The sequence below is a fragment of the Lontra canadensis genome, unplaced genomic scaffold, assembly GCF_010015895.1.
Source record: "Lontra canadensis isolate GAN:19392208 unplaced genomic scaffold, GSC_riverotter_1.0 scaffold373, whole genome shotgun sequence".
NCBI classification, from domain to species: domain Eukaryota; kingdom Metazoa; phylum Chordata; class Mammalia; order Carnivora; family Mustelidae; genus Lontra; species Lontra canadensis.
The window spans coordinates 38,076-51,487 of record NW_022631367.1 but is presented as its reverse complement, the minus strand read 5'-3'; the positions used below and the strand labels follow the sequence as shown (position 1 = coordinate 51,487).

The 13,412-nt window shown below is 40.4% G+C and overlaps 1 protein-coding gene across 3 annotated transcripts in view; it reads left to right on the top strand.

Annotated features, from left to right (window-relative positions):
• Window positions 1–5,816, top strand: part of SULF1 (sulfatase 1) — a 69,097-nt gene extending 63,281 nt beyond the window's left edge. For 2 of the 3 annotated variants that reach the window (XM_032850350.1, XM_032850351.1), the window contains one exon: window positions 3,462–5,816. In XM_032850350.1, the coding sequence (XP_032706241.1) occupies window positions 3,462–4,282 (821 nt within the window). In that variant the 3' untranslated portion in view covers window positions 4,283–5,816. The remainder of the gene's footprint in view (window positions 1–3,461) is intronic. The other variant, XM_032850352.1, reaches the window with a different exon arrangement.
• Window positions 5,817–13,412: the final 7,596 nt, after the last annotated feature.

Genomic DNA, 13,412 nt, shown 5'->3' with positions numbered 1-13,412 from the left:
TAAACTTTCAATTTCTATTGGGTCAATTTCAATAAACTACTTTTCTGGGCAATTATCTCTCTTATCTAGGTTTTCTAATTCATTTGTTTCGAGGTCTACAAAATGGCCTCTTGTGTTTTAAGTTCTGCATATCTCAATGATTATTTCTCCCTTGCCATTTTTTTTTTTTGTCATTCAACAAATTTATTAAATACCTACTAACTGGTTTACAATTCCATTTTTTTTTATTTTTTTATTAACATATAATGTATTATTAGCCCCAGGGGTACATGTCTGTGAATCACCAGGTTTACACACTTCACAGCACTCACCATAGCACATACCCTCCCCAATGTCCATAACCCCACCACCCTCTCCCTCCCCCCTCCCCCTGGCTACCCTCAGTTTGTTTTGTGAGATTAAGAGTCTCTTATGGTTTGTCTCCCTCCCAATCCCATCCTTTTTCATTTATTCTTTTCCTACCCCCAAACCGCCCAACGTTGCATCTCCCCTTCCTCATATCGGGGAGATCATATGATAGTTGTCTTTCTCCGATTGACTTATTTTGCTAAGCATAATACCCTCTAATCCCATCCACGTCGTCGCAAATTCCCTTGCCATTTCTTATTTCGTGTATGTGAACTTTCTCCTTTTTTTCTCAAATAGCTGAACTAGTGATTGTCAGTTTTGATACTTTTGTAAAGAACCAGGATTTTGATTTACTAGTTAGGTATGTCATTCTTCTGTTCTCTACCTCATTAATTTTTGCTTTCACCTTTCTCATTTCCTTCCTGGTGCTTTCTTTTGATTTACATTGTTCTTTCTGCAGAAAGAAAGAAAGAACATCTTCTTTCTTTTTGAGTTTGGTGTTTAATTCATTTATTTTTCATGATAAAAGTGTTTAAGGCTAAGAATGCTTAAAACGATGCATAAATATAATGCCTTATGCATCATAGGTTCTAATAAACAGCGTTTTCATTATCATTTTTTAAAATTCTGCACTTTTAGGTTTCTATTTTCCTTTTCACCCAGATGACCTCAGCTTCCAGGTCAAAGGGCTTTCTTGTTGTTTTAATGTTATTAATTTCTAGTTTTATTGTATTGTGTCAGAGTGTTTGTGATATTTCGGTTTTATGCAACTTACTGATTCTTTTTTTGTGACCGAACACATAATCAAGTAATGTGACTTTCTATGTGTGTTTGAGAAGGTGTGTCTTCTACCCTTGGAATATACTATTGGACACATTTAAATGAGAACTACCTGACTGATTATATATACTCAGGTCTTCTAGATTCATACTTACTTTTAGTCCACTTGACATGTCTTAGATTGAGTATCACTTATTATTATGTTTCCACATATTTCACTTTGCATCTTTTACAGGTAGTTTCTTCTTTATAAAGATGGTTGTCTTCCCCTCCCACTTTGGAACTTTGTAGGATTTGCATTTTTGTCCTATTGGTTGCCTTTGAACTTAAACGTTTTTAATGTCCCTAGTCCCTGTTTCTTATTTAACCTTTTGTTATCTCATTGGTCAGTTTTCAATGGAGTTCTTTGACTCCCAACTATTATTTCAACTCAATGAGCTTCTCTTTCAACTTCTCTATCTTTCCTCCCATTTCTAGTTACATTATTTTTACTTTGTCATATAAAATGTATACATTATCTCTCGACCCTTCTCCTATCTTTATCAGACTCCTAAATCTGATAAGTACATTAAACGCTCACTATCAATCCTTTTGCTCCAGTGATTTCTTGGTTGGATAAAAACTGTTCAAGAAGAGCTGATGTGGACAGTGTTCTCTGCATTCTTACATTTTAATTTTTAGGCCCGTTTTTCTGTAGCCTTGATACTTGAAGAAGGGCTTGGATGGTTGTAAGATCCTTGGTTTGTACTTTAATTTCTGATTTAAGATGGTTTTCATATCCTGGGGTGCTTGTTGACTGAAAATATTTAATTTACTTGGCAGTGTTGTATTGTGATTTTCTTCACTTTATGGTTTATTTTGTAAGGGGATTTGGCATTTTCATAAGATGATAGATTTTGTTGTCCTTATTTTCTATTTTCTTTTATAACAATTTTGTATAGATTTAAGCTGTTTTTCTTAATTTCATAGATTTCAAGTATTTATAAGATTTCTACTTTAAGAGGATTCTTTCTAGTGGGTGTATCCAAGATACGTTCTTTCTACTATTTTGTTTTATTATTATTTGGGGATGATGATAGGGGAGGTGGTGTGTTTCCAATTTCTTCTTTCTCTTTTTTCCTCACAGGATCTGACATTTCCCCTCTTTTGCTGTCCTTTTCCCTTATCACCCAGTTTCCAAAGGATGTTGCTTCTTGCTTTGTGTCCTTTCCTCCCTGCCTTTCCGACTGCCACCTCGATTCACACCCACTTCTGAGTCTCTTCCTCGTTGTCGCCACTGCGGTTTACCAGGATTCTGACAGTCTTTTCTACATCAGGTCGACATTCTTTCCGGCGATGGCTTCAACTCAGTTCTTGGCTGCGACCTCATTTCCTGCTTCTCTCATCTGTCCTGTTTTCCCAAGGCTCGTGCCCAAAGTGTGACAGACAGCTCTGTCAAGATTCCATTTTAACTTTCTTTTTTTTTTAACTTACAGGTCATTTGAAGATTATGTAATTTTCTATCTTCTTGTTTACCAAGAGTGTGGGTTTTGTGTACTTTTACATATTCTTCCTGTTGGTCCGTATTGCTTGTGGGTAGTTGATCACATTAATCTAGGCTGCCTCTTTCTAAACGGTACTTAGACATAACAAAAGAAAAGATGCTATTTTCCACAGGACTGGAGCCACCTTGGTGATGTAGAAAGATCTGAGAGAGAGAAAGCTGGTGTGTTCTTTGTACACTGTGGAAAACATTCAAAGATTGACTTATCTAGAGCATAGAACTTTTAGGGCAAACACAAAATCAGAGAGGCAGATTCAAGCATCGGACTTGAAGAGTTCAGTTGCAGTCACGTTTGTTTTTATACTCAGTCCTAGGGAGCATAAAAATGTCTGACTAAGCATCTCCTGTTCATTAAAACCCTTTCAGATTCATCATTCACCCAGTGACCCGGTAGGTAGTAAAGTTTCCATCACACAACTATTCCCGCATCTGACAGATGAGGGGTCGAAACTCAGAGAGCCTCACTCACATGACGTCCTGGTCACAAAGTTGACTTGAGGAGAGCCAGGAGTAAAACAGCAGCCCCCTGACTGATGATGCCATGCATTTCCAGCACCAGCTTCGCCTCATCACAGAACTTTGCCTTTGTTTGAACCTCTTTACAATTTTGTGTTACTGTTCAGTCGCTTCTGTAACCTAACTCCACTCCCTGACAACAAATGACTAGGGGAAAATAGTCTTTAGTGTTGTATTTCAAATTGATTTGCCCTGTTAAAAACAATGTAAGTTGCTTGTCCGATGAGTAGGAAATACTTTCTCCACTAATCTACCTCCATCTCTCTTTTCACAGAGGACAGTTATGGGATGGATGGGAAGGTTAATCTGCCCAGCCCCGCAGCCGATGTCAACTGGCAAGGTCTGGAGGATTTATACAGTGTGAACGAAAGTGTTTATGAGTACAGACAAAACTATACACTTAGTCTGGTTGACTGGACTAATTACTTGAAGGATGTAGATAGAGTATTTGCACTGCTGAACGGCCACCATGAGCAAAATACAACAAATAAGACTAGGACTGCTCAAAGCGATGCGTTCCCGGCTGGATCTGCTGAACTCTCTGTGCCCGGGGAGGGGGCCTCCGCGGAGTCCGACGAAGACCCGAGTCCTAGCGTTGGGGAAGCGCCTCATTGGACCCTGCCCGCTGACCTTCCAACTCTGCGCTGGAACCAACCAACATTCAGTCCAGACACGAAACTTGAATGGAATAACGACATTCCAGAAGCGAGTCATTTGAATTCTGAACACTGGAGAAATCATAAAACTGAAACGTGGACGGAGTACGAAGAGGGAAATCATCCTGAAACCGACTTCAGTGGCAATGGCCTCCCGGAGCTGGTCCTCCCGCCCGGCCCCCGGCTGCTGCCCGGGAGCTGGCCGCCGCGCGAACTGCCCCGGGCTGGCGGTCCAGGCGAAGACGTTTTTGAAGGTCAGCAGCATCTTTCGGGGCCCGCTGATGTGGATGCCGTTCATCAGACGAGCGATGCGTCTGCCGGGCAGCGGCCCGCTAACCCCCGTGGCGAGAAGCGGATGTTGAACAAGGCGAAGAATGGCAAGACGGGGAGCTTACAGAGTCTAGAAGGCAGTGCCTCCTTTCCACTCTCCTCCAATTAGCGGACATTGTGACCTTACCCTAAACACAGTATTTTTGTAACTTTTTATTAGGAAACTAACAACGATGATCAGGACAGCCAACATTGTACGCTACCCCAGGCACACAGGTGCAGAAGTCAGCGCCCGCGCGAGCAGGAGGCCCGCGGGGACTCGGTGTTGTGATTCACCAGGTGTCAAGAATAGAAAGAAAGGTTGACTTGTGTGTGTGCGTTTGTTTGGGGAGGACTCAAACAGTGGTGTCTTTTGAAAGTGATAGGGATATGTCTGTACAAATATTATCCAATCAAGATGGCTAGAATTGTACCTTTCTGAGTTTCTAAAACTCGACACCCTCCATGAATTTGTCAGCACACTTTCCACTGTGTGCATAATGTGGTTTTGATTCCGTTTTTAACCACTGGACCTTTTCAGTGCCATCACGTTCAATGATTTTGCACTTTGAGATCAGAATGCCATGTCGGTTTGGTTAGTCATTTTTTTTTTCCCCTTCCCATAGGCATTTTCATAGTCTCACTGCTTGCTTTCAGTGTGACCACTGGGAAGCAGACCCCAGGAATGACACCCAGTACAGATGACATATTGTTCAGTGTACGCTTTTGCCAGAAAACATTGCATGCGTTTTCCTCGACTTGCTAAAATTGATTAGCAGAAAGGCATGGCTAACGATGTTGGCAGTAAAAATAAATAAATCAACAAAACCAAGATTGCCTGCTCTCTCTGTGCCTAGCCTCAAAGTGTTCATCATACGCTTCAGATTGCTGAATTTTTATTATTTTATTAACAGGATAAAAGGACAGATGACTTTTTTTTTTTTTTTTTTCCTTTCTATCTTTGTTTTCTTGACCTGGCAAGTCAGGTCAAGTGTTGAGAAAATATGCTTAGTCTTGAATTTATATAAGAAATCTTTTTCAATAAAACAAACTCATGAATGTTTCATCTTTTAAACACACCATATGTGTTATATGATTATATTTAAGGACTTCACCAAGTTCTGATTTTTTTTAAAGGCATAATTCAAGACTGCTTTTGAAATTCTGTATTCTTGAAAATATTCTTGTTATGTATTAGATTTTTAAATACCAGCAAAAGGATTACCTCATTGAGAGTTACCAGTACCCTAGCCAACTTCCCAAGAAGGTTTTTTTTTTAGCTTAACAGTGATTTTCTTTCTATTTTTAGATCATTCAAATGCATAGGTAAATTATGTTTCTTTAAGTGTTTAAGGTAAACTCTTTTAAAGAAAATTTAATATGTTATAGTTGAACCTTTGACAACTTTAAGTCTTTATCATAGACTTTGTACATATGTTAAAATTAACTAGCTCTTTATCAGATGTGTGTGTCACCAGCTGAATGACAGAAGAAACATATTTATGGTCATGAATGATGAACTTTGTAAAAAGGTTTCAAGTTATTAGGAAGCATACTGTGTTTTTTAATCTTGTGTAATATTCTGTGATACTTTTATAGAACAACTCTGGCTTCGGGAAAGTCTAGAAGCAATATTTCTTGAAATAAAAGGTGTTTAAACTTTACCTGTTTCAGAGAAATGAGCTTATTACCAAGTTTTTGTGTGACACCCATTCTTTGTAGGTAAAATTGAGTCCTGATCTCAATGGACATGGTCGAATATTGGCCACATTTGTAAAACTGCCCCAAAGTCCGTGTGTTCTAGAACATGCTCAGATTAACGATTTCAGTGCGGATTTGCCTCCTCACTTTGGGGAGGCTATGGTAGAGGCAGCACAAACTGGCTCCCCATGATGCCCCCCTTGGTTACATAGACCCGGCGTTTGGTTGAATGGTCTCCGGTCACCATGTTGACATCTTTAATGATCTTTGAACAAGGAATCCCACTTTTCCTCATTTTACCAGACCAACAAACTATATACCTGGCTCTGGGCAACACAGATAGAGTTTCCCAAAAGCAAGAGGACAGATCCACTGAAGGAAGGTTCAGTTCACTAGGGACAGGACCATAGACTTTGATCAAGACCCATCCACCCTCCAATACTTCAGGTTTTTCTCAACTGACAAATGCCATATACTTCTTTCTGCTCCAGATTTCCTGAGGAGCTGCTTTTTCTGCAGGTCCAGGGGCTGACAATCTGTGAAATGGCCAGAGACCAGAAGGTTAATAGGAAAGGGAGAAGAAACTAAAGCAAAGGACTTCTTTGAGATCTGTCAACCCAGTCCTGAGATAACTGAGGAAACCATCTGTATTAGTTTGTGAGGGCTGCCATGACAAAATAGCATAGGGGGGCTTAAACAACAGACATCTATTTGCTCACTGTTCTGGAGGCTGAAAGTCTAAGACCAAAAGGATTTGGTTTCTCCTGAGGCCTCTCTTCTTGGCTTTCAGATGGCCATCTTCTCTGTGTGTCCTCACATGCCTTTTCTCTGTGCGTGTGCAGCCCCGGCCTCTGTTCTTACAAAGGAAGAACACAAAAAATGCCAGCCATATCAGATGGCGGCCCACCCATATGACCTCATTTAACTGTAATTACCTCTTCAAAGGCCCTCTCTTCAAATACAGTCACGCTGGGGGCATAGGGATTCAACACCTGAATTTTGAGGGGCATAATTCAGCCCATAACACCACAGATTCATCAAGAGAAGAGTTTGAGATAATAGTGTTGACCAAAAGCACGTCATTTTGCCTCCCTCCTTGATCCTTTCCCACCAAAAGTGACTAAGCCAAATGCTGCTATCCCAGAGAAAATTCCATTTTAGTTCAATTCAGTAACTATTTATGCAGTACCTACTATGTGCAAGGGCATGAAAGAGACATTCAGATTTTGAAGAGTGCTTCGAAATTCACTAGCTGACTGACCTTGTTTGACCTCTGAGGAGCTGATGCCCAGAGGGTTAAGCTGATTCCCCAACAGCCCATTTCCTACAGATTTAAGAGGAAGAGGTTTACAGAGGCAGGGCCCGCCCCTCTCCACTTTCTCCATTTACACACACACACACACACACACACCCCAGATCAGGGAAGGGAGAAGCCATAGTGAAACTCCATGTAGGAAAGAGTAGTGGAAAGAACAATGGACATGAATTCTAAATTTTACTACCTATGAGCTGGGGAAAGTCGCATAACCTCTCCTTGACTGTAAAATAAGATATGAAATAAGGATGGCAATTACATCACCTCTGGGCTTTCTTTTCCTAGAACATGCCCAGGGAAGACATTGCTCATGCATGAGGACACCTCCGCATGAAGCCAGAGCACTTGTACCCTTAGAATCCTTCCCAACACAGCTGGCTACACCATCGGTAATGAAGTGTGAGACACAAACCTACTGACCATATCCAAAGTAGGTAATATCTGAGGCTCCTCCCAGCCTTCTTTAGAAAAATAAAATAACCCTCTCTATGGGGTTTTTGGTTAAGAGAGAAGGAATGAAGCTGTAACACTCCTACCCCATGCCAAATGTCCCTAAACACGTTGCCCTTCTGAAAAGAGATTTTTAAATGCCTGTTGTTCAGAACTTGCTTTAGAGCTACCCTGATCTCAGATATAAGAAGGTGTTCAAAGTCCCCCAATTCATCTAATTCTGCTTGATATTTTCAAATTTTATTTGCTTGATATTTCAAAATCTAGTTGGAAAATATTTTCAAACTTTTCAAAATTTATTTTAGCAGAAAACAAAGACCTTAGAGCAAATAATACCTCCATGTGGTCCACCACCCTGGTGCATTTAAGCCCTCATGGTCTCTCCTTGAAGCTGCTGGGAAAGCTGTTATGGCACCCTAAGGCCCTTCCCCTCCAACTCCACCCCACCCTGCACATGCTGTCTCTCACCACCTGCCTCAGATCTCAGCCTCCTGCTCAGAAATGTTCGGCGATTTTTGACACGCACACTTCTCCCACTGGAAGTTCTAGCCTTCCATCCACCCATCCACTCCCCCTCCACATGGCCTGTCAGGACCAGCTTCCCCCAAATTAGCTCCACCTTCCCAGTTCTGAATTCCCCACTTCAACTGGTAAAAATCTTATCCACTCTTCAATTCCCATATTTTGTTTTCCCTTTTATCCTAGCAAACTTTATCTTCTCTTTCCACGTACATTTTCCTCAACTCCCCCACCCCTTGGACACACAGTATCTCGACCATTTTTTGCTTTACTTTTCCCCAAGTAAGAGAATACGGGTATTGTACCAACTCTGAGGCCGATGGAGTGAAAATGACCAGCCACATTCATGACCTTGCCATTTGCCCCTAAGAAACCTGCCTGAGGCTACTGTTGTTCATACTGGTCTAATTGACTCACCTTCCTCCAAGTTGTGTCGTTGATGCTGAGGACTTCACCAGCACAGTACCTAGGTCCTCAGAGCGAGCCCACTATGGTGTAAAATAAGCAGAGAAAATAACTTTCAAAAAGCAGATACTTCCTGTTGAGACTAGGGAGTCCCTGCTCCCCGATGTCAGGGAAAGCACTGCAGAGTATTGTTAGACAAAGGGAGCTACAAATGTTGAGGTCTTTTGTGCTGAGTGTTGCCTCACTTTTCTGATAGCAAATGCATTTAAGTGGTGGACAAAGGTATCCACCCTCTATTCTGAATTTCTAGCCCCTACACCAGTGTGCCTCCCAGGACCCAGGAATTCCGAATCTGTGTCTTCTACCCCGGGTCCTCTTCCTCATTATCCAAACTCCAGCCCCAATGGCACAGGTGACCCAGAGCCAGAGTGGAACCAATCCAATTACTAATGGGTTTCAGCAAAAGAGGACGGGTCATTGCCACCCTAAAATGAACGTGGTCACAAAAACCCCCATACAACTCAAGCCCAAGAACTGGAAGGGATGAGAGGTTAGTAAAGCATGTAATTTCCATAATAACCATTAGGTGTCACTCTAGTGCAACTCATGACAGGCTTCCTTCCAGCCAGGATCCGCCCCTGGCAAAGCTGCCATTTCATCGATTTCTGAAGTAGCAGCAGTACATTTAGACAAGAACGCAGCTAGAACAACTTGATCCATGGCAAGCTTGCTCTTTCTTTGGTACCTAGGATCTTGGCCATTTACCTAGGATCTCAGCCATTCCAGAAGACCAAAGAAGGGTTTTAGCTTTCTACTGATGTATATTGGTATTATGAGTAGGAACTGCATCAGACTTTGACGTTTAAATACAAAAGTCAACACCAAATATCGATCTCCTTGTTTTCCAATGACTTTGCACAATTAAAAATGGGGTTTTTTGTTCCCCGCCCCCCCACCGGCCCCTATGCCAAAGCTACAGAGGCTGTCTTCGCTCAGCTGGCAAATTTTTAAAAGAAGAAAAGAACTGGATGCTTTTTAACAGCTCTTAAGATGCTGAGGTTGTACCAAGTCTGGAGCTAATGCAAGATGAGTGGCCACATTCATAACCTTTCCTCTCTCCTCATTTCTTAAAAAGAAACTGTCTGGTGTGTCTCTTTCAGAAAGCCCAATATCTGGAATGATTCTGCTGTTCCCTTGAATGTGTGAGATATTTAAGAGAATCGAGTGAAATCTCAAAATTGCCTTAATGGCACACATTGAGGAAGAGAAGAACATAGACTGGGGAAGAGGGTACTATCTTCCCTTTGCATAAATGGCCTCCACAATGAATGCACAAGGCCACGGAGGAAAGTAAGTTTATCCAGAAACCAGCACAGACACACACGTCCCCCCAGGAACTCCTGTATCTTGAGCCACTGTGACCCTTTAGTTGAGCGGAGCAGGAGGGGTGACTGAGTGAGAAATGAAAATCAATTGCCCTGCTTTACACCTATGGAGGGCTCCAGGCAAGGTTCTAAAAATAACCACTTTGTGCTCCAGTCCCTGACTCATGCTGTTATTTCCGGATCTCCTCTGCCTCCCTCCTCCTCTCACCCAAAAAGTTTTGGATGCCTTAGAAAACTCTGCTGTCCAACAGGAGAGAGCTCAGAGACAAACTAATTTCAATCCAACACACTTTATTCTTTTCTTTTTTTTACTTTTTTTTCTTAATTTTCAGTGATCAAGTATTCAAGATGTTGTAAACCAAGGTTTATTAGTACATTGACAAGAGATTTCATTAAATACAAGGAAATTATACATCTTTTAAATTACCCCTAAGAGATCTCCAAATAAATATTCATTGTAAAAATCACAAAGTCAAATTCCTTTATGCAACAACTCAAAATGGCCTTTCATCACCAACACACTTTCACACAAAACACACACACTGAACACACACTCCACCAGGATCCTAATGCCAGTTTATTTGACACAGTATTACATCTCCTTTAACTGAAAAGTTAGAGGTGGATCTGCCTATTCCGTGCTTCTAAATTAACATTTGGGGCTTGGGGTAGAGGTATGTATTTTAAGAAAAATGCCCACTATAAAGTTTTATCGATTATTCTTCTTTTTCATTTCTAGATACAAAGTTTAAACTGTTCACCCCCTTTGGTTTAATATGTCCCTGCAATTATTTTAGTTTTGGATAGTTTCCTCCTCTGATTTTAACATGGAATAGAATACCAGAAAAAGACAACACCATCCAAACCCCAGTTATTAAAAACACCTCACAAGGGTGTCAGTTTTTTGGGAAAAGAAATAAAAAAGGTTATGTGAAATCATTTTCCCCTCTCTCTGAAATTATTTGTAGCATCTGATTATTCTTGCTAAAAGAAATACGAAAAGCACTGAGTTTTCCATAAAAAAAGGTATGCCCCCTTAGTCTTCATGTTTGCAGCGTCAAGTTCATTGACTAACTATAGTAATGAGAATAACGAGTGCTTGTTTTCTGGGACGTTCTCTAGATTTCCAAAAGCAAAGCACATGCGGTCCCTTACCAGGGAGACTGTAAATTCAGTGGTGCATTTTTGTGGTGAGCATGCATCATTAAATACTTGTAGCACCGAGGCTTTTTTTTTATGTTGCAAAAGCCAATACCCAAGGAGGATTTTCATCCTATTTGACCTTTCTTAGGCTGAGTAAAAATGAAGTGCTTGAAAGGACCTGTTCAAACATATACAGATCTGTTTCCAATGTAGCAAGAAGCCTGAGACAGACACAGCCAGCAGCAACCTGGAAGATGAGGAAAGGAGAGAAAACAGAAAAGATAAAGTGCACAAGGCTACCACCTTCTCCTGTCCGCCACAGCACACCCTTCCACACCAGGAAACAGGAACTACAAATAACGTGCAGAGGCTACATACTGGTCTGGAAAACAGAACTAGCAAACCTGCAGTCTAGGCAATTCTGGGATTATACAGTATTTTGATATCTATCGGCTACTTAGAATACTCTGTATGCCCCTCTAATGCAATAGTTAGACTCATGTTTCTGCGACATCGAGGATGTCTGAAGTCCACACACACTTAAAGTATAATAGGCTACCCGCCTAGACTTGGGCTCTCCTACCGCTCCTGGGCATACTACAGAATTTCCATGAATGCTTCAGGTCCATTCAAAAACCATGCAGCTGCTCTTTGGTTGATGCAAAACAGGCTCCAAAAAGAAATTTTCTGGCTCCAAGTCCACCAAAGAATGCAAGCTGGAATTGCAGACTGAGGAAGAATCTTCTTTGTAGTTCGTGAAAATGCAGGATGGCCATTATGACTTCCTCCTTCTCTGATGCCTGCGTTTCCAAGTACATGCTCCCATCTGTGACCACAACTACTAATAGTGACAATCTATGTTCATTTAACATGTAACACTTTGCTTCTGTTCATTTAAAACTTTTATTTAGGAAACTTAAAACCCATATTCACTAAAAATTAATGGAAATGTTAACAATGTGAAAGAGGAAGAAACAAACAAGAAAGCATACACTTCAAATCCCCAGAGCTCAGATTCAATAAATCTGAACCGTATTTCCTCATGATTCATTCCAGAAATTCTACCGAGACCCAATGCTAACATCAAAATTGGTTTGTTCTATATTAAATATGGACTATAAATAAATACTTGAGGTATGTTATGACAATGTTGAATATAACACTTAGCTAAATAAGTGTAAATTTACCTTGAAAATCTAAACATTAAATTTTGATGTTTCCTACAAATTTTTTTTCTATTCTACACAAAGGAATAATAATTTCTCTACTCCTCAGGAACAGTAACACATCAAAAAATGAAATGCTTTACCTCACTAAATTATAGTCACACTTGCCTTTGTTAACCAAAACCACTGTAGGCATCTGATAGTGTGAGAAGCAAGCCATGGCGATAGAAACCTGCTTCTGAACACTAACTTGGCCACTCTGTACAATCCTAAACGAATATCTTTGCCTCTCTGAGCCTGTTTTCATGATCTGTTTAAGAAGAAAAAAAAAAAGAATAAAAATAGTTATCTTGCAAAGTTATTAACAGTATTAAAATAAATGATGTATGTTAAATACTTGACAAAATTCTCTGAAATACTCAACACTCCACAAAAGCTAATTTGTTTCTTCTCTGCTCCTCCTTTCTCCTCTGACCTTAGTTCTGAATGACTTTTGAAAGTTTTCAAGAATTAAACCTACCTAAAAGAGGACTTCATACTAATGAAGATAACAAAAATGTGCTTCAACCACGCACCCTCCCCCTGGGAGTTTCTAAATTAATAGGCTAGACTCAAGGGTATTATATTTGCCTATGAAGCCAAATAATACCTTAATCTACAGGGCTGAAAAAAGAACAAGATGACCTTTTTCCAAAACAAGTATTTAGAAGCCTAAGTTCATGGAAAATGGGAATTAAATTTAAAATAGGAGTTGTGACTGTAAAGTGAGCAACATGTGAGAACCTCATATCTACACTTAAATGGTGCCATTTATAAGATAGTCACTTTAGTTGACTATGCAATATTCCAAGGATGCCACCAGGACCCAAAGCATTTGGGGGACAATTCTTGATTGGTATGTATTCTAAAACTTCAGTCTTCCGTGATTTTTACTACTTATTCTACATTAACCAACAACACATGAATGATACACCCTTTATTTATAAGTATCACATACTTGAGGAAGTACAATATTAACAATCGTGGTGTACAATTTAGGCTAATTTCTTTGAGTTTTGGCCAGTCGACCTGAAGAATTTCACAGAGCAGCAGATGGTAATTGGCTGAAATAGTGCCTGATAGAGAATTGGTCATTGGTTGCTGAACTGGATGGATGACTGTTCAGTGTAAAGAAAG